General features: G+C 55.4%; 1 protein-coding gene across 1 annotated transcript in view; it reads right to left on the bottom strand.

The window, feature by feature from the left end:
- Positions 1-2517: 2517 nt before the first annotated feature.
- The window catches only part of ALX4 (ALX homeobox 4), a gene marked incomplete at both ends in the record, with an annotated part of 41357 nt that continues 23912 nt past the window's right edge, over positions 2518-19962 (bottom strand). Inside the window, 3 exons of the mRNA XM_082628829.1 lie at positions 2518-2847; positions 5277-5405; positions 11997-12307. Of these exons, the coding sequence (XP_082484955.1) occupies positions 2518-2847; positions 5277-5405; positions 11997-12307 (770 nt within the window). The remainder of the gene's footprint in view (positions 2848-5276; positions 5406-11996; positions 12308-19962) is intronic.

The following is a 19962-nucleotide window of genomic DNA, read 5'->3' as shown; positions in this document are numbered from 1 at the left end:
TAACTAGAGGGTTTCTAATCCCTCCCCACTGGGCGATTCTGGGATTCTCGGAGTGTCAGGCAGGCCCTTGAGGGCTGGGACGGGGTGAGGACAGGCCTGGGGCTGGGAAGCTACCTGTGGGGAGATTCATAGGGACATTTTACACCAACATTTTAATCCTAGATACTTGACTGTGTTGGTGGGACAGGCAGCCAGAGCCACACAGCCTTCTTCTATCCGAAGCTTTTTCTTCTCAAGCTTTGGGTTGCCTGACTTAGGTCTGGCCCAGGCAGAAAGCAGACATGTAGAGGAATTGATGGCCAGGGGTCCCTTCCAGAAGATTCCACTTAGGGCCCTCCTTCTCCCTTCCCTCCTCCTCTGCGGCTATCCTAGTTCTTTCTCTCTGTCTGATTCTCTCCCAGGGGAGAACATACCTCTGGCGAAAGTTCCTCTCATGTCCTTCCCAGCCAGTAGGGCATTTAAGGAGGAACTGGGGGATTGTCTCCAGCCTGAGGCCATTTCTTCCTTCCTCTTTCTAGATTCTGGGAGTTTGATTTGTTTCTGCCAACCTCATAACTGGAAAAGGCTTCCTAAGAGTCAGTCCAAGATCCTCAAACGTATGAAACACTAAGCCAAGCCTCCAAGAACATTTAATTCAATATCCAAGACCCTTTTCACTTCTAGAAGGTCAACTTTAGAGCTATGGTTCCCAAAGAGGTCTGACTCTTGTTCAGAGAAGTCAAAGCCAGCTCCTTCCCCAGTCTTGTTTTTGGAGCACATGAGAACGTGAGACAGAGGTGGAGACCACGATGTCCCCCCAAACCTAAGCAGCTTAAGGGGGAGGGTCTCACTCCTCCCTGCCCACCACCCGAGAGGCTGTCCTGTGTCCAGGCCCCTGGGCCTGGTGGACCTGGCCCTCCTCACTGACAGAATCAGGGTGGAAAGGAGAAAAGGCAGGCCCTTCTCCCCAGGGGCTACCTGCCAGGGGGCTTCCCAGGGCTCTGAAAGGCCTGCTTTGGAGGACAGGTACCCTGTGCCCCGAGCTTAGGTGACGGCTGGGCCCTAGAGCCAAAACTCAAGCCGCAGGCCTCATATCAGACAGAGGTGGTGCCCCTGCAGAAGGAGGCCCCTCCCTGCAGGCAGGGAAATCTGCTTCCGGAGAGCATCCTGACCGCTGTGTCTGGAACAGAGCAAGTGACCCAGAGGAGCTCAGCCCCACGAGCCCTTCCGGAGGCCAGGGCGAGGGGCTGGGGTCTCCCATCCCCTAGGGCAGAAGGGCAAGGGCAGGCGCTCTCTGCCCTACGCCCAGAGGAACACACAGCCCCCGCCTGAGTGGAAGGCTCTGGGCAGGGGTGGCGCTGGAGACTGCTGAGGGCCACCTAGGCCGTGTAGGGGCTGACCTGCCGCTTGGAGGCTGAGTGAGCGTGCACTCATCCTCTGGCAGGTCCTGCAGCTGCTCTTGACCCTCTGCCAGCGTGCCCGCCGGCTCTAGCTGGTGTGTCTGAGGTGTAAGTCCTTCCACACCAGGACACTGCTCAGCAGCCCCAGTGAGTGACCAGAATGGGACGTGGGGAGGGACAAGCACCTCCAGATCCTCCTGGAGGGGCTTGAATGGATGGAGAAAAAGCTACCCAGACCTGCCCACTGTCGCCGTCATCCTGCCAGCGGCGGGATGTCAGGTGGCCGGAGAGCGGACGTGTGTGCACGAGCCCCTGCCCCCCACTCCCCTGGACACCTCCCTGCAGCCCTCCGGCTCCTAGAAGCTTTCTTCCCGCATCATGGGTACCGTGGGAGGTCTGCAGCCTCCCTTGCACTGTTCACCCAGATCCAGGGTCTTGGGGTGCGAGGGCAGCTGTGCATCCTCTGGGGCCAGCGTTGCTGGGTGGCAGCAGGATCCTGCAGCTCCAGCTCGTCTCTCTCTGCCCAATCCCACCGGGTGTGCCCAGCACAGGGGACAGCAGGACGGGGGCTCCTCGCCATCCAGGGTGGAGGCGAGGCGGGTGCCTTGGGTCCAGGAGGTGGGATTCCGTGGGCTTTTAGGGAGAGAAAAGGAGATGGGAAGGCCAAGGCCGACTCTGCAGGGCAGCCTGTTCTTCAGACACAGTCACTGGCCTGGTGACCAAGGGACCACACGGCAGAGGGAAGGACGGACATGACTGCACTGGGGCCACTGCTGGGTCTGCATGGGAGTCTATCCTCGACTCAACGGTCAGACCGGGCAGGGCAGAGGAGCAGGAGTGGGGGGAAAGGGTCTTCAGCTTATCATGGATGCAAAGCTGCAAAACGCGGCCGCCTGGCTTCCTCCACTGCCTCTGGCCGGGAGCAGGGGGCTCAGCCTCAGTGTCTGCTGCCCCCTCCCTCCCAACAGTCCACGGGGCCTCAGACTTGGAGCGGCGGAAAGTGCTGAGGGTCAGGCCCCCGGGCCCGGGCCGGGTTCCTAAGAGGAAAGTCGAGTGGGGGGCTGGGGGCCTGGGAAGCATGGGCGTGGCCAGTGCCCCGAGGTGGGGGAGGGCACGGGGATGGGACGGGGGTGCCCTGTCATGTGGCCCAGGAGATGGCCGCGCTGTGCTCCTTGGCCTTCATGCGGAGGGCCGCGATGCTCGACGTCTTGCGGTCTGGCTCACCGTTGAGCTCGTAGCCGTTGAGGCCCGGGTTGAGGCCCGCGGCTCCAAACAGGCTGCCCATGTGCGTCTGGCCCACGTGGCTGCCAGCCCCAGAGACACCCAGGAAGTCGGTGACGCCGCTGGCCCCAGAGCCGGGGGGGTGAGCGTGAGGGGACATGCAGGCGGGCACAGGGTCACAGGGGACCACGCACGCTGGCACTGGTGAGGCAGCCCCGTTGTTGCTGATCCAGGACGGGTTCTGAATCTGGGGAGAGGGGAGGCAGAGATGTCATAGGCTGGCGGGGGCTGGGGTGCGGGGAGTACATCGGGGCTTTCCCCTCCCCCACGGATGACCTCTCCTCACGTAGGAGCCCACCCTGATGATGAAACCATTCCGAGCGTTTACTTGGGAGCCTCTCAAAACCTTTATGGCCATCTAGCCCCTTAGGAGCCTTTAGGTTTTAGGCTCTGGCTTCTCTGTTCCCAGGGCCAGGCGAGCGAGCGGCAGATAGAGGTTCCGTTTTAAAGACTGAACTTGAAATTTCATCAAGCGTCTAGTGAAAGGGCTGTCCTGGGGACACAGCTCACCAGCTGAGGGCAGCCCGCAACTTTAGAGGCAGATGTAGACTTTGTCTCTGCATCCGTGGACCCCTAGGGTCAGCGACTGTCTCACTCACCTCTGGCTCTTCCCCAGGCCTGGCAGGCCCTCGAGACTTGATAAACGGGAGCTGACGTGAACCCAGAGAGCTCTGGTGCTGGGAACATGGGCTGTGGGCTTGCAGGCTGTGGTGTGGAGGGCATGGGGTGGACAGCGGGGGCCTAAATTCTCTCAGAAGTCAAGGGTAGTGGTGGAGCTTCAAGGGGCTCGAGCCCTTGAGACTTCAGAAGTAACTCCGGGACTGAAAGGGCTGCCTCAGGAGGTGAGCGGAGGGATGGAGCCGGGCTGGGGGTGGGGGTGCACGTGGAAGGTGTTCAGGCAGCGGGTGGGGTTGACCTGGACATGTTGTCTTCTATCTGTGCAGCGGTAATCCCTTCCCTCCCCAGCTTCCACCTCTGGACCCATTTTCCTCTCAGCGTTTATGGGGAGATAGAACTGGGGACTCAGCCAAAATTACATCTGTCCAAGTGTCCCAGGCAGGGGGGCCCGTGAGCATGATGGGATCTGAGGAGGGGATGGTGCACTGCTCAGCCGCACGAATGGGCTACTCAGTGGCCCCGGAGCAGCTTCTGCTGGCCTGCCCACCACCCGCCCCCCCCCGACAGGGTTTGGAATGCATTCAGGGAAGGCATTTAAAAGGAGTGAGGAGGGGACTGTGCCCCAGATCCCATGGGGCACACCATGACAACAAGAACTACCTGCAGACTGGCCTGGTCACACTGCCCCCAGTTGGTCTGGGAGATGGGGAAGGGGTCGGCCTTCCCCCATCCCCTCTCTCAAGAGCCTGGGGCACGTGATGTGTGGTGCTGCTGTGAGAGGGACGAGCATGGCCCCCGGCGTGTGAACCTAGGCTGCAGAGATCAAGGTCAAGGAATGGGGCTGGAGGTCCATCCTCTGGGGGACAGAGGGAGGCTGGATTGCAGGAAGGAGAGAGGGGAGAAGGAGATGAAAGAGTGCAGCGGCAGCTGATACAGATGACGTGTGTGCATAAGACACCCCCATTCCCCAACCTCACCCCGGGGCCTGACCCCTGACCCCTTCCATGTGAATCCTGGGAGGCGGAGGGGCAGAGCTGGTCCTGTGGGGTGCCCAGGGACCATGGGCTGTCGTGGCCCCAGGGACAGTGAGAGGTAAAGGAGACTTAGGAAAGCCTGTGGCCTGGCTCGCTGCTGGGCGGGGCCAGGCTCTGCACTGAAGGCGGAGGCCGTGCCACAGCGAGGTCTGAGAGGGAGGAACCGGCAGCCTCTGCGGGACAGGTTGAGGGGTGTCAGGAGTGGACTCAGCCCAAAATACATCCCTCCAAGTGTCCTGGCTGCCTGACATTACTCATACTACTTCTCGTCCCTTTGCATCCCACGGAGGACTTAGATGCCCCAGAACGAGGGACTGACTGCCAGCCATGGAGGAAGATGCTCTGGTGGGGATGGGAGAAGACGGGACAGACGCCTGGGAGAGCCATGAACACGCAAAACAACCTTTCTGCAACTGGATAAGTCACAAAGCACTTTTGCACAATCTAACTTAGACCTTCCAACAACCTCGTAAAAGAGTTGAGGCAGATGCTTTTATAAAGCCCAATTCACAGGTGAAGAAACCGAGGATCAGAGAGCTTGTGACTTGCCTGTAGCGAGAAAGCTCTGGAGCTGGGATGACTAAGGATTCCACGTTCATTCCAGCCTTGCCTCAAGGCCTCCAGACTTCAGGACCCCTCTCCTAGGAAGCACTCTGAGTGGCCCCCCGGGGGCCTGGAGGCCCCCAGGCCTTCAGCGAAGCTTCCTCGGTTCTGATGCTCATAACGCAAGTGGCCAAAGTGGCAGAAGAAAAAGCCATTCTCACCAGCCCGGCCTTCCTTCCCTAAAGTCCAACCAAGGCTGGGTCAACACTTACGTCGGACAGAAGGAGCTCTGGGCCTCCCACATTCTGGAGAAACGCACACGCCCGGAATGGGCCCCGAGGCCTCTTTCCCGGGAAGGTGCATGCTTCTCAGAGGATGAGGGGCTGGGGGCCAGAGCCAGCGGCTGGGGGCAGGCACTTACCTGGGCATAGTTCTCCGCTCGGGTGAGGAGGGGCAGCTCATAGGCCGTGGAGAAGTGGGTTCGAACCTGCTGCATCTGCCCAAAACGCTCCCTCTTCCTCCACTTGGCCCTCCGGTTCTGGAACCAGACCTGCAGGACAGAGCAGTTGTCACGGGGGTCAGGCCAGGAGCTGGAGGCCCTGCCTTCGGGCAGTGCCAGCCTTTCCTTTGAGTCTCACCAGTTACAGTGTAAGGTCGAGGCCATGGGGCTACAGGTCATGTGTCCGCCTTGGCCTTTATCCTCAAGAGTTTACAATCTAGAATGATAGACATTGAGAGCCTGGAAGGCAGTTTATTCCAGTTTATCATGTGGGCCTGATCTTGGGCCAGTAGCTTCATTTTTCTAAGCTTCAGAATCTAGAGCAGGCAAGTGTCACACACACAGAACACACACCACTGGTCATCTTGGCGGTCATCTAACCAACCCCAACATGGGAGGAGGCCTGATCCACTGGGGCCACAGACTCCTGGGGAGAATCTGATAAGAGCTGTGAATGCTCACCCAGAAAATCATTCTCCTGGACAATCACACACATGTGGTTTGCCATGATTTTCCAAAAGGTCTGGGCTTCCTGGGACTTCTCCGCCCAGGTTCAGGATTCCCGTTTCCTGAATCCTCTGTGCAGACGTTTGTCAGAAAGAGTCTCCCGGCTCAGAACACCCTGGGTTAAAGGTTCTCTGGGGGCCAGGGGTTCAGTCCGGCTCCAGAGGCAGTCAGGGACGGCTTTGCAGAGGGAAGGCTGGCGCTGGGCTCCGAGCGCTGGCTGGAGGGACGGAAGTCCAGGCCGAGTTTAGAAACAGCAGGGCACACTCAGGAGACCTCAGGAGGCCACGCTGCCAGTTGGGGGAGTGATGGGACGGAAAAGACCATGGAGGTGGGAGCCAGACTGTGGGGGTCCTCGAATGCCAGGTGGAGGGGGTCGCCACGGGGCCTCGAAGAGAGGCAGCTGCTGTAAAATCTCGGGCTGAAGAGTAGCCTGGTGCCAAGGAGGAGGGGAGACCCACCTGTCACTGAGCATGGGGGAGGGGTGTTGGCATGACCGGGTACTGGATGGGGAGGGCGGGCTCTGAGTCAGGTGTGTGAGCCAGGGTCTCTGGCCATGGGGGTGGAGGTGGGGTGGGTCCTCTTCCTTTTGCAGGAGCAAAGTTTCTGCAGGCTGAGAACTTTGCCAAGGCTCACGGGCAGGAGCTCGCCTTGGGACCTGTCACTCCCGCCAGTGACTTGGGATCTGGGGAGGGGGCGACGGGGACAGGGCAGGTGGGAGAGGGGGAGTGAGCAGGGCTCAGCTTCTAAGCCAGAAAGGGCTTCAAGCTGAGTCAAGGGCAGACCTCAGAGCTCCCTGGAGGGAGATTCCTGGCAGCTTGATGTGCACCTACCCGCTGCTGACTCAGGTGCACATGGGCACACCTCAAACAGCATACCGCTGCCACCAGCAGCCTTGCTGAGAGCATGGAGCTTCCTCGGAGGAGGAGGGAGCTGGGCCTGAGGCCTGGATGGATTCACCATGCGGCAGCACAAAGGCTGCTCGGCCCTCGGGTGCCCACTGGAGTGCCTGGCATAACCACTGGCCTCAGTTTCTGCATCTGGAAAATGGGGCCAATATCTGTGCTGACCTCTTCCCAGGGGTGGTGCCTCCAAGAGCAGCAGGTGAGCTAGATGGGAAATGCTGTCACAGAGTTTTTAGAGTACTTCACACTTGTTTATTTTATAGCTCCTGACCTTCCTTGCTGTCTTTTGCTAGAAGAAAGAGGTCAGAAAAGAAGGGGGGGGGTGTAGCCCATGTTAGTGTGCGGAGGGTGGGGGTGAGGAGGGAGGGTGAGGCTACAGCTCATCCCAGTACACAAGCATGAGTGTCACACACACACAGAGTGCCGCTGGCATCTTTTCAGCGTCACTCTGTTTCCTGTCTTGACTCTGGTGCAGGAGAAGCGCTCTCCTGGGTCCCGCCGCCCCCGGAGCCGGCCCTCTCTCTCCGGCTGGAGTCTCAGCTGCTGCCCCAGAGCCTCCCGGGGCTTCCTGTCCTCCTGGGGCTCCTGGGGTCTGGGCCCAGGCCGCCCACTGGGAGCCAAGGGCAGATCGGGTCTCCTCTCTGCGGCGCTGAAACGGGATCCCCCTTTATCGGTGGTCTGGAATGGGGGACTGGGGGCAGGATGAGAGAATGAATCAGAGGCGCTTGTTTTCATTTCATGTTTAATTTCCTGCAGGCTTAGCTCAGCCTTTCCGCTCCTTCCTCAGCCCCCCAGGGTTCTCTGGGGGGGAGGCCAGCGGGAGGGGAGAAGCCCACTGGAGGCATCTAGCTATATGACTGCTTTCTTTCTTTGAGGCCGGGGAGAAGGCTAGAAAAAGGTGACGTGTCCGCCACTGGGGGGTTGACGTTGAGTCTCTGTGGACTCGGTCCCGTGGTGGGATCCAGAGGTGCTGGTGGAGGTGACATGCAGGCGCGGGCTGGGCTGGGAGGGGCACGGATGGGGAAGGAGGCAGCCCAGTGTCCTGCAAGGGGGCCTGGGGTTGAGGGCAGGAGCAGAGTGGGGGTAGACGGAGTGCGTGGTGGTGGCTGGAGGTGAGCGCGGGGGAAGAGGCGGGGGAGAGGGGAGACCTGGGTTCTCCCGGAAGATAGATGAGCCGGGGGAGAGGCAGCTGAGAGAGCACTGTCTTGGGGAGGGAGTGGGAGAGGGTCAGGCTGAGGGATTTATTTGAGGGCTAAAGATGGAGATTGTGGGAGGCGGCACAGCTGCGCGGAGCAGGTCGATGGGAGAAGAGCTGCCCACCTCCACTCCCTCCTCTGGGTCTTTCCTCCCTGGGCCTTACCCTGCATACAAGGCTGGAGGTTTTCTGCCCAGATGAGGCTTAAGCTAAGTCAGCCTCCTGGTCTTCAGCCTCCTCACGCCTCAATTGGGTGGTGGCAGGGGTATCCTCGCGGGCCCCTTCTGTGCTCACATTCAAGGGTCCTGAGACTCAGAGCATCCTCCCATTTCTGACCCTTGGAGACTGGGGCTCTGACAGCTGCCCCCTTAGGTGCTCTGTGCCTCAGGCTCTGTGGCCCTAGGCCTGTCTCCACTGTGCAACCCCAGAAGGAAGGGGGACTGCAAGGTCCCAGCCTTCCGTTCTTCGTGTCTCGGCCCAGGACCACCCTGCTCCCAGCCCACCCCAGCCCGGGCCCGCTCAGCACAGGCCTCTCCCCAAGGAACCCACCATCTTGGCAGGGTCCTTGCTAACCGCAGCCCATGTTGGGCCAGGGTGGGGTGGCCCGGGGCAGGGAGGCCTCTGTCGTATTTTCTTCAGACACCAGCTGCGGAGACTGGAGTCCCAGACAGCAGGGAGAGGCCCCTGCAGCCCCCTGGAGCGGGGCCAAGCCCCGGGCTTCTTCCCAGGAAAGGTCCATCTCGGGGCCTCCATCACCCCCTCCCTGTCTCCACTGCCACTCTACGCCAGGCACCTGGCTTCCCACCAGCTAAGTACGGGCCCTAAACAAACTCAGCAGAGGCAAGCAGGGGGGTCCATCCCCACGTCCCCCATCCCTGGGGCACTGCCAGGCTCAACCCAGAGGTCTGACACACATGACAATCCCACCCACCCTGCTGCCTTTATACAAAGAAAAGTCTCAGAACAAGCTGGCACGTGTCCTGCTACGGCAAACTAAAGTAAAAGAAGCACTCGGCTGGAACTCAGGGTCCCACATTCTATTCTCAGCACTGCCACTGAATCACCTTTCCTGAGTCACCTGATCACAGGTGATCGCTTCCTGCCTCTGGGCCTCTTCTTCCTTGATATCAAATGAGAGGACCAGGTGATCCTTTCCAGCACTAGCGTTCTATACTTCTATGGCCCTTCCCTTAGATGATAAGATATGCACACATTAGAGTTTCCCTTTCTGCCTTGGCTGCCAGGAAGCTCAGGGTTGAAATTTACACTCAGTGGCAGATATGATCCTTAGTCTAGATCTTTGACATAAATACCTTCCCATTTCATGACTTTGTTCTTGTTCTTAGATGAAAATAATAAATCTTTAATTGTAAGCTGCCCCAGGTCCTTTTTGGAAGTAGGCATAAATGTGTGTGTGTGTTTGTGTGTGAGTGTGTGTTTGTGTGTGTGTATGCAGGGAAAGCACTCCATTTTAACACTCCATTGTGGTGCCTGAAAAATGTTAAACGTACCCCAGTGTCATTTCCATGTGTTGTACTAGGAGGACCATCCTCCTTTTGATACTAAGTGAATTTTACTTCTTGGCACTCCTGTCCATTTGTTAGGGACACACACGTGTGCACACATGTGCACACATGTGTACTGCACAGAAAATGAACGGTTTGCTTCACACAAACACAGCATCTACAGGAATGCCCCATAACAGCCACCCCCTCTCCACCTACTCCTTTAGCTCCTCCCAAATCCATTGGCTGAGCTGAGGCCAGATGCTGTGGTTCCTGTCCAGACTCTTGAGGCACCAGGAAGTCGCATGACTCAGGTGGGACAATGGGTGTGAGAAGGTTTCTGGAATCAGAGTGAGGCCTCAGCTGCCCTGCCTTTCTTCCCTAAACACTTACTGCAAACTGAAGAGGAATAAACCGGGAAGCTTGTTTTTGGGAATTTACAGATAAACGACCTGACTGTTCAGAACCCCCTCAGGTTCCTGCTGTTTCTGGATGGCTGTGTATTCACTGACAACTACCAGTCCCTTTTCACATTAGCCATTTTATTTTATTTTACTTTATTTTATTATTATTAATTTTAATTTTTGGCTGCGCTGCATGGCATGTGGGATCTTAGTTACACAACCAGGGATCAAACCCGAGCCCCCTGCAGTGGAAGCATGGAGTCTTAACCACTGGACCACCAGGGAAGTCCCCCACATTAGCCATTTTAGATGAAAATGTTTCTGGACCATATTACAAATGCCTTTTAAAACAGAGCATGGTTGAGACTGATGAACCTTTTATTGATGCCTTAGAAACACTGCTGAAGATTCTTTAGTGAACAAATGCAACAGGAGGCACCCTTGGGGTCTGCTAAGTAACAGGGCTTTTTGTCCTGGTGCTGAAAAGACCTGAGTAGAGCTGTGCTGAGCTGATCTGAATTGTGCTGCTTGTTTTAAAAAAAACTCCTCTTTGCTCTCAAGCTGTTGATTTCCACAGCCTACAGGAGGGGGAAAATAGCTATCTGCCAACACCTGATTTGCTATTTCTAACATGTTCTGGGCTGGAAAGGCAGGCTGAACATGACATTTATTTTGTGTTACGCTGAAGCTCAGGCTTTAGTGCACGGATCTTGTCGCCTGTGTTTGGGGTACTTAGAGGACTTTGATTCCTTTCTGGTTCTTTCTCTGCTGTAATTTCATGCAGGGAGGGAAGACACACCTCTCTGGTCAAAGGAGGTCAGTTGGTCCACGTATATTTATTTTTTGCCTTTGTTGCTCTGAGTTCGACCTTCTCTAATTGGTAGGAATACAGTGTTGAACATCAGACAGTACCTGCCCTCAAGGAGCTCATATTCCAGTGAGAGGAGACAAAACAGATAAAATATTTTAAGCCATCATAAGTTCTATTAAAAAGATAAAATAGGACAATGTGGTAGAAGTTGACCTGGTTTGCTTGTGTTGTTTTGTGTTAATTTGGGTTGAGTTGGGTTGGGTTGGGTTGAGCTGTATTGGGTTCTATTGTGTTGTGTTGGGTTGGGTTGAGCTGTGTTAGGTTTTGTTGTGTTGTGTTGGTTCTGGTGGGTTCTGTTACTGTGTTGAGCTGTGTCATGTTGTGTTGGGTTGTGTTGAGCTGTGTTGGGTTGGGTTATGTTGGGTTATGTTGTGTTGTGTTGTGTTGGCTTCTGTTGGGTTGCATTGAGATGTGTTGGGCTGTGTTGGGTTGAGCTCTGTTGGTTTACGTTATTCTGTGTTGTGTTGGGCTCTGACGGGCTGTGTTGAGCTGTGTTGAGTTCTGTTGAGCTGTGTTGGTTTAGGTTATATTGTGTTGTGCTGTGCTGGGTTGTACTGTGTTGAGCTGTGTTGAGTTCTGTTGAGTTGAGCTGTGTTGATTTGGGTTATGCTGGCCTGTGCTGAGCTGTGTTGGTTTAGGTTGTGCTGTGTTGTGTTGTGTTGGGTTGGGCTCTGCTGGCCTGTGTTGAGCTCTGTTGGGTTGTGCTGGGTTGAGTGTTTTGGTGGTCAGGTGATGGTGGGGGTCCCTTCTTTAGCCATGGTGGTCGGGAAGACTTCTCAGAGGAGGCATACTGAGTTGGAACCTGAAAGATGGAGGACAAGGCGGCCATCCTGGGCAAAAAGAAGACCTGGGTTGTCTCTGTTTCTGCCCACTGGGCTGCTATGGATGTATTTAAGTTCGTCCTGTTTCCTTTCTAAGATATAGGCCTTCCAGAGCAGAGACCAGTCACCATCTCCTTCATGAAAGGACCTGGACTCCCACACCACATAGAACTCAGAAATACAGCTTACAGGCTTCCTGTAAGAAGCTCCCATCCACTGGGAGCTTTGCCCCAGCTCCAACCAGAGCAAGAGGCCAGACAGTAAAGTGAGTAAAAGCAGACTTGCTCTGGTTGGAGCCGGGGCGTGAGGGGCGGGCTCCTTGCACTGAGGCGAAGAAAGCCCTGGCGTGACCGGGGACAGTCAGGCGGTCCCAGCTCCGGCCACCATCCCAAGGGCAGGCCCTGCTCTCCCGCGCCCCCCCAGGCGCCCTCACTGACCTGCACGCGGGCCTCGGTGAGGTCGGTCCTCATGGCCAGCTGCTCCCGTGCGTACACGTCGGGGTAGTGGGTCTTCTGGAAGACTTTCTCCAGCTCCTCCAGCTGGTAGCTGGTGAAGGTCGTTCTGTTCCGCCGCTTCTTGCCCTTGTTGCTCTCGGAGTCTGCCTTCTCCAGTGGGCTGGGGAGGTCGGTGCTGGCCCGGTCCTGGGGCCCCTTCACCCCAGCCTCCTTCACGCTGAGGTAGCTGCTGTCCATCCCCACGGTGTCAGAGTCGGGCGGCAACTCTGGCTCACCCAGGGAGCTCTCTTTGGCTGAGGGGGGAGAAAAAAAGGTCAAAAACCAGTGGCTGAACCAAGCATGAGAGGAGCGAGGGACCGGGGAGCCATCCCTTGCCTTTGCCTGCTCAGGAGAGTATTGGGTGCGAGGCCAGGAGGCCCAGGTTCTAACCCTGGCTTGCCATTACCATGCTGTGCGACCTTGGGCGAGTCTGTGAGCCTCTCTGTCCTGATCTCAGCATGGGCCCCTTACAGCACCAATGTTCTGTGACTCTGGGTCAGCCAATCTGACCTCTATAACATTTAATCTCCACCCCACTGACCCTGGGCTCCTCCCTCTCGAAGGACTCCCTTTGCCAGCACTTCTTCTTCAGGCATTGAGAATGCTGACTCAGTGCCTCGGACTCCCAGAGTGGGAAGGAAAACTCAGTCAGCAGCCATATCTGGCCCAACTGGGCTTGGAGTGAGGAGGAGAGGCCCCACCTTTCCTGGCCTGGTCCTGTATGGGGTTCAGCAGGGGCTCTGGAGACTCTGCCCAAGAATCCAGCGCTGAGGGGTCCCGTCCCCGTGCCCTCCACACTGGTCTCACCTATTGTCCAAGTGGTGACCTGCCCCTCCAGGTGGGGGGCGTGTTTACTAAGGAAGTGGGGCACCTCCCCCTGACACGCCCAGGATGCTGACACGGGGGACCCAGCAGGCTTACACAAAGCTCACGGCCCAGGCCCACAGCCCCTGCTGTCTAACAGAACGGGGCTCTGCCGGCTGATTCCTGGATGGTTAGAGCTGCAAAGGACCAGTCAGCCCACACGGGTCAAGGATGAGGAGGTGGAGGCCAGGGTGGGAGGGTGGAGCGGGAAGTAGCTTGTCCAAGTCCAAAGAGCCCAGTTAGCACCCTGGGCACACACTCGCCTCAGGGCAGGGATCAGAGCACAGGCTCTGGAACTGGCACCAGGGGTGTGAATCCCAGCTGGGTGCTTTGGACAGTTCACCTAACCTCTTTATGCCTCAGTTTCCCCCTCTATAAAATGGGGATGCAGAATCCTGTAGGATCTTCCTCACAGGGTAGTTGTGGGATTAAAAAGGCTGACACATAAAACACTCAGCGTGGTGCCGGCTAGGCAGCCTTCTGCCTGTATCATTAAGTTATTCCCAGTTCTGGTCTAGACTTGTGAGCAGCAGAAGGTTCTGACCCTGGAGAAGTCCTCCAAGCGGGCAGGCCCTCCCTGGAGGCCCCAAGCGCAGGAGCGTGTGCTCATGCCGTGGGGAGGGCGCTGGACTGGTGTCTGGAGACAGGGGTGTGAGCACCTCTCTGAGCCAAATTCCATTGACTGTGACTCTTGTAGAGTGAAATAACACACAGGATTAAAAAGACATGTGTGGGGAGCATTTGACAAAACCTTTCACACGCGCAAGCTCTGATTATGACAAGCATTTGTGGTCGGTGTGAGCACCAACCACTCTGACCCTCGGTCTCCTCTTCTAGGAAGAGATCTGAGCAGCAGGCATTAAGTCAGGACGATGCCTCTAGCCCGGGTCTCTTAACCCTGTCCAGGTCCTAGGGCCGAAGCTTCAGGTTCAGTCTCGCCCCTGGCTTTCTGTGTACACTGGGGGCTCTCTTAATGCTGGGGAAGCTGAGAGGGACATTTTGCTCTGTCATTCTCACCTCCCTCTTCAAGGCACTGAGGAAATCGGGGTGGAGGTGAATGCCCAGAGTGGGCCTGGAAGCAGCTTTGGGAGGCTGTTCCTGAGGGCCACTGGCAGCGTCGATACCAGCAGGGGGGGGGGGGGGTGGCTGACCCTCAGGCATCACATATGACACCCATGTAAGCCCAGACACAGGCAGACCGCCACGGCTTTGGTGACAGAATCATGCAAGCTGCAGCTGGCAGCCGGGCCAAGAGCTTTCAGCAAAGATATTTATCTTCCTGGCAGACAAATAAGTTTTATGTTTTGGGTTTTTTTTTTTTAAGGAGAAGAAATCCCACCCAGCCTCACCAAAAATAAACATCTCTGTTATGCAACTTCCTGGAGGCCAGACTGGGGAGCGGGGGGAGCCCCTGCCCCCTCTGCCCTACCACTGCTCCCCAGGCCCCATCTCATGACCCCGTAGACCCTTACCGTATCCTCTGGCCTTCAGCCTGGGATCGGGACCACCCCACACAACAGTAGGGGCTGGGCCATGCAGGGGAAACTCCATGTTATAAAAAGCAAGTGTTGGTAGGGACCAAACTCCTCATGTTAAGTCAGGGGAAACTGAGGCCAGAGAGACAGGAAATGTGCCCTAATTAGCGACAGAGTGCAGCCTCTCAGCCCTTGGTTGGTCCTTTACTCCTACCCATGGTCTCGCGGCCTTTCCTGGGGAGAGAGGTGGGACCAGAAGGAATCCAGGGGCCTCACATAACCCAGAGGCTTGGTCTGCGCACCCTGGGGGCAGAAGGACCAGCCCCAGAGGAGGAGAGAGTGCGGACGTGGCCTCTGGGAGAAGCTCCCCAGCGTGGGCTGGTTCTAGGCTCAGCTCGGGGGGAAGCGGCCGAATGTCCAGTCTTCCAAGAAGAGGAGTAAGAATCCAGTTTCCCCCCTCCAGCCACCCACTGAGAGGGAGCGAGTGGGTCAGGAGTGGGGAGACAGCATGGCGTGTGCAAAGACCACCAGACCGAGAGATGGGAGATCTGTTCGCGGTCCCGGCTCTCCCAAAGTCTGCCTGAGACTGCAGAGGATGCCTTTTATGTCCCAGAGCCTCATCTGCAAACGGGAGCAGGCACGTCCTGTCTGGTGTCACAGCTTTGGCCCGGTGGAGTAAGTAGCCCTCCCGCCTTAGGGACCAGTGGGACCTTCCCCTTGGGATCTGGAGTGGGGAGAAGAGGGGAGAGGATGGGGCCATGTCTGTCCAGGCAAATGTCAGCTAACTGGAAAGGCTTAGAGATGAAGGAATTCTGGCAAAACTGAGGTTTCTCTGGTCCTTGAAGAGGGAAGGAATCTTCCAAATCTCCATCTTGATTACTGATCATCTTGCATTAAATTCTGAGGTTGGGCCCCTCATTTAGACAACAAAGGAAAATTCCCCAAGGTTCTGACCCAACTGGTCAGAAACAGAACGACAAGCCAAGGAAGTCCCTCTCAGGTGCTCAGTGCATCAGTTTCCACCTCCTGCCACCCTACAGCATCTCTACAAAGTGCTATCAGCCAGGCTTTGGTGACAGAGAGCTCACTGCCCGCAGGACAGCTGGACCATCTGTCCTTAGGTCCAGCCCGTGTCTGTCTCCTGTAGGGTCTGGCTCATTGGTCCTGATTCAAAACCTCCCGGGGCCTTTCCCAAGCCAGCCCTGCGGACATCTGGAGAGGGCTGCCAAGCCTCTTATCTTCCATCATCCTGAGTAAATAATTACAGTTCCCACTGCTCTTCTGCAGGAGGTCCTGTGTTTAACAGGCCTGCTTGAGACAGGTGGGTGCCAGGGATGGGACGGGTGATGGTGTTGGGCTCTGGGCAAAGCCAGCAGATCGCTCTCCAACTAGATGATCCAGAGGGGCCGGGTGGAGACTCGGTACCGTGGCCCGAGGCCTGGCACTGGTCAGGGTCCAGCTCGCTCTGTGACTCTGTCCTCAAGACAGCCACTGACAGCAGGGGGCCTGAGACCCAGGCTGACTTACTCCTGAACAAAGGAAAGCACTGACCTCCTTGGTCTCCCTCACCCCCACCTCTGTCCACCTGCCTGGAATGTCCCTTTTTTTCCAGCTGACCTCCAAGGTCCAATCAAGCACCAGCTCCTCCAGGAAGCCCTCTCAGACTGGGGCAGTCATACCAACCCCGCCATCCAATTACTGACTGTGTTTTCGGACTAGTATATAATCAAACCCCAAATGTCCAGCTCCTCCTAGAGAATCAGTTCCTTGAGGGTTGGGACCTCATACCATTGGTCCCTTCTCAGCCCAGGGCTCAGCCCAGGATGGGACAGGCAGCAGACAGGCAGGAAGAGGTTACTGAAGAATCAACGAACAATTTCTAACAAACAAACATTACTGAGCTCTCACTCCGTCCAGCTACCTCTGTGCACCTACTGCGCGCCAGGACCTGTAGGGTACGTGCAGAGATGTTTGTTGAATGAATGCATCCTCTCGTAAACACTGAGGAGAAAGGTGGCGAGGATACATGAGAAAAAGGCACATAGTGACGAATGCCTCCATCAGAGGCTGACAGCTGAAACAGAAGGAGGAGGTGAGATCCCCGAGGGAGAGAGGAAAAGATGGAGGACGGAAGGAGGGAGGGAAGAAGGAAGGAGAAGAGAAAGAGCAGGCGGACACAGAAGGATGTCTCCACACAGCAAGCAAGAGGCTCGGGGAGGCAGGAGAAGCACAGAGATGGGCTTCACGGAGCGGGGCTCTGGAATTGACATGTCCAGGAAACCCAGTCCAGCATCTGCCAGGAACCAGCTCTGCATCCATCGCGCTGCTATACTGGGACAGAGAAAAGGCCACTGGGATCTGCCAGCTTGCCCCGCTGCTGGGCCCACCTTCTTGAGGCCCAATAGCATCCGGCACTGGTATGAAGCTGAGCAGTGACAGAGCCTCTTTGGGTGCCTGCCTGCCTGGCTTCCCCTCATCCTCCCTGGGGCAACCCCCTGTGGACTCTGGCCTGGTGCTATGCTGACACCCTGCCCAGAGTGGGAAGGGATCCCTGGGCGGGCTTTGTCCCAGGCTGTGTGGCCCAAGACAATGTAATCGCAAGCTGCAGCTTCCCCCCAGAATTTCTTGATCTGGAAATAGACTACCCAGAGGAATCAAGCAATGCGCACAGAACATCATGAGTCATCCTCGCCTGCCCCGAGGGAGGGACGCTGGCCCTTCAAACAACCCCAGGCAAAGACTCCCATCGACCGCTTCTGATGAAGTGGGAAGCGTTCTTCGGTTCGGGGTTATATGCTCCATCAGGAGCCACAGAAGGCCCTTGGGCGTCTGCCTGAACTTCCCTGGGGACGAGGCCTGGCCTCTTCTGGGAGCCACCTGGTCCGCTGCCGGACAGCTCTGGCTGTTGGATTTCAAGAAATCCAACGAGAAATGGGAAACCTTTCTTCATTCCCTTAACCTTTAGCCACCGGTCCCGGTTCAACCCTAGGGAGTCACTCTACTCCAGACTCACTTTTTTTTTTTTTGCGGTACGCGCGCCTCTCAGTGTTGTGGCCTCTCCCGTTGCGGAGCACAGGCTCCGGACGCGCAGGCTCAGCGGCCATGGCTCACGGGCCCAGCCGCTCCGCGGCACGTGGGATCTTCCCAGACCGGGGCATGAACCCGCGTCCCCTGCATCAGCAGGCGGACTCTCAACCACTGTGCCACCAGGGAAGCACCTAGACTAACTTTTTTTGACATGAAAGGCCTTGAAAGATTTCCAAAGGTGACTGTGATTTTTTTTCATGACTGTGATTTCAAGGTAATTTTTTTTATGGCTGTGATTTAAAGAGAATGAACTTCTGCAGCCATTTGGGGACAGGGTGCTGGAGGCCTCTCTGTGTGTATCCCTTCCGCGTGCACGGATGTGCGCCCTCGGGCATGGGGCACAAGCCTGCAGTTGCAAATGGGTGCGGGGAACACGTGTGTAGTGGCCTGCGGATAGGTCTGTGTACTGTGCAGGCTCATGTGGTCAAGGGCAGGCACACAATTGGCATGTGTGTGCCTGCGGACGTGTGCTGTTGCGTGTGGGGGTGTGTGTGAACGTGACCCTGTAGATATACGCGGGTGGGTATGGACGTGGGTGGTGCGTGCGTGTGTGCGTGTGTGTACCCGTGCATATGGAGGGTCTAAGGGGTTTGAGTAATTTTATCCTCCGTGCTTTTGATTACATCTATTTTTCCTCCAAACATCTGCTTTGTGGGGGACATACCGCTTACTCTGTTCTCGGGTGAGCCGGCCGCATGCCCTGTGGCAGTGTGCACAACGCCGATGCAACCTCCTTAAACAAAACAGGCCAGCGTGAGGCCCTTTCATGCTATTTAAAGGGCACTGACTAAACCCACCGCTGTCCAAACAGTCGTGCGGGGGTGGGGGCAGAGGTTAAAGGTGAGCCATGGATTATAACCCCAGCCTACCTCATCTGCCGCTGGACTCTGTCCAGAGTTCAGCTTAGACGTCCCTAGTGTTAGCTCCAGGTCCAAGAAATAACACCAAAGGGGAAGCAGTAACTGGGGCGACATTTCAGCAAACATGCTTGGAGCATATCAGTGTGTACCCAGCAGAGACGGACGGGGTTCCTGCCCTGGAGGAACTGCCAGTTTGTAGAGAGGAAGCACAAGGGCTCAGGCCAGCCACCCACGAGGTGACTTAGGCACTCCTGTCACCAACATGCACCCAGCCAAGCCCTAAATGTGCCTCTCAAAACAAGGAAGGTCCGAGAAACTGTCACAGATCACAGAAGGCTAAGGAGACATGAGGACTAAATGTGATGTGGTATCCAGGACGGGGTCGTGAAACAGTAAAAGGACATTAGGGAAAAACTAGTGAAATCTGAATAAAATGTGGAGCTTAGTTAGCAGTAATGTTAAAACTAAAAAAAAGATGGGTAAATTATTTGAATGGACATTTCACCCCAGAAGATATACATGGAAATCAGCGTGATGACCTACTCAATGTATTATCCACTATGGATATTCAAACTAAAACCCCCATGAGATATGGCTACACACCTATTGCAATGGAAATAAAAAAATCTGACGATACCAAGTGATAGCGAGGATATGGAGCACCCGGAACTCTCATTCATTGCTGGCGGGAAAACAGTGTGGCATTGTCTTGTATAATTAAACATACTCTTATGGCTAGACCCAGAAATCCCACTGCTAGGCATTTGCCCTAAAGAAACAAAGACTTATTTTCATTGCAAGCGTGTATGCAAATGTTTATAGCAGCTTTGTTCATAATCACGCCAAACTGGAAACAACCCAAGTGTCCTTTAACAGGTGAATGAATAAGCAAGCTGTGGAACAGCCATGCAGTGGGATGCTACAGAGGTAAAAGGAGCAAACTAGTGATAAAAACAATGGTATGGATGACTCTCAAAGACAGCATGATGGTCTGTAAAAGAAGCCAGTCTCAAAACGTAGATAGTGTATGACTCTACTTATTTATTGCATGGTATTCTGGGGAAGGTAACAGTACCAGGACAGAGAACAGATCACTGATTGCCAGGGGCTGGGGAGGGGGTGGGTTCGACCACAAAGGGCTGGTGTGCAGAACTATCCTATCGCGTATCCCAGTTGTGATGGTGAGTACGTGGGTCTGTACAGGAATGTGTTCAAATACATAAAATAATACCCCATTTTAATTTTACACCATGTTGTTTTAAAAATAAAAAATATGTAAACTATAGAGAAAATTAAAAACTGGGTTTAAATATAGTAAAGAAAAACTAAGTAAGTAAAAAGTTTGTATGTCTTCACCCAGAAATCTCACTTCTAGGGATTTAAACTAAAGACAGAATTATGGATGGGCACAAAGAATTAACTAGAGAGAAAGTTCATCATGGCATTATTATATGGAAAAACTGAAAATAACCAAAATATCCAATAATAGGAGATAGGTTAAATAAAGGATGATATTTCCATAACTGGAAGATCCTTCCTGATTTTCTTTATTCTACGGACTGTTTCTCTCTTGGCATTTAATACACATTATTTTGTATCTATTTGTTTTTCCTTTATTTATTG

This window comes from Mesoplodon mirus (genome assembly GCF_964341445.2).
Source record: "Mesoplodon mirus genome assembly, chromosome: 7".
Taxonomy (NCBI): domain Eukaryota; kingdom Metazoa; phylum Chordata; class Mammalia; order Artiodactyla; family Ziphiidae; genus Mesoplodon; species Mesoplodon mirus.
Note: the sequence above shows the minus strand (reverse complement) of the source record. Positions and strands in the feature narration are given on the sequence as shown.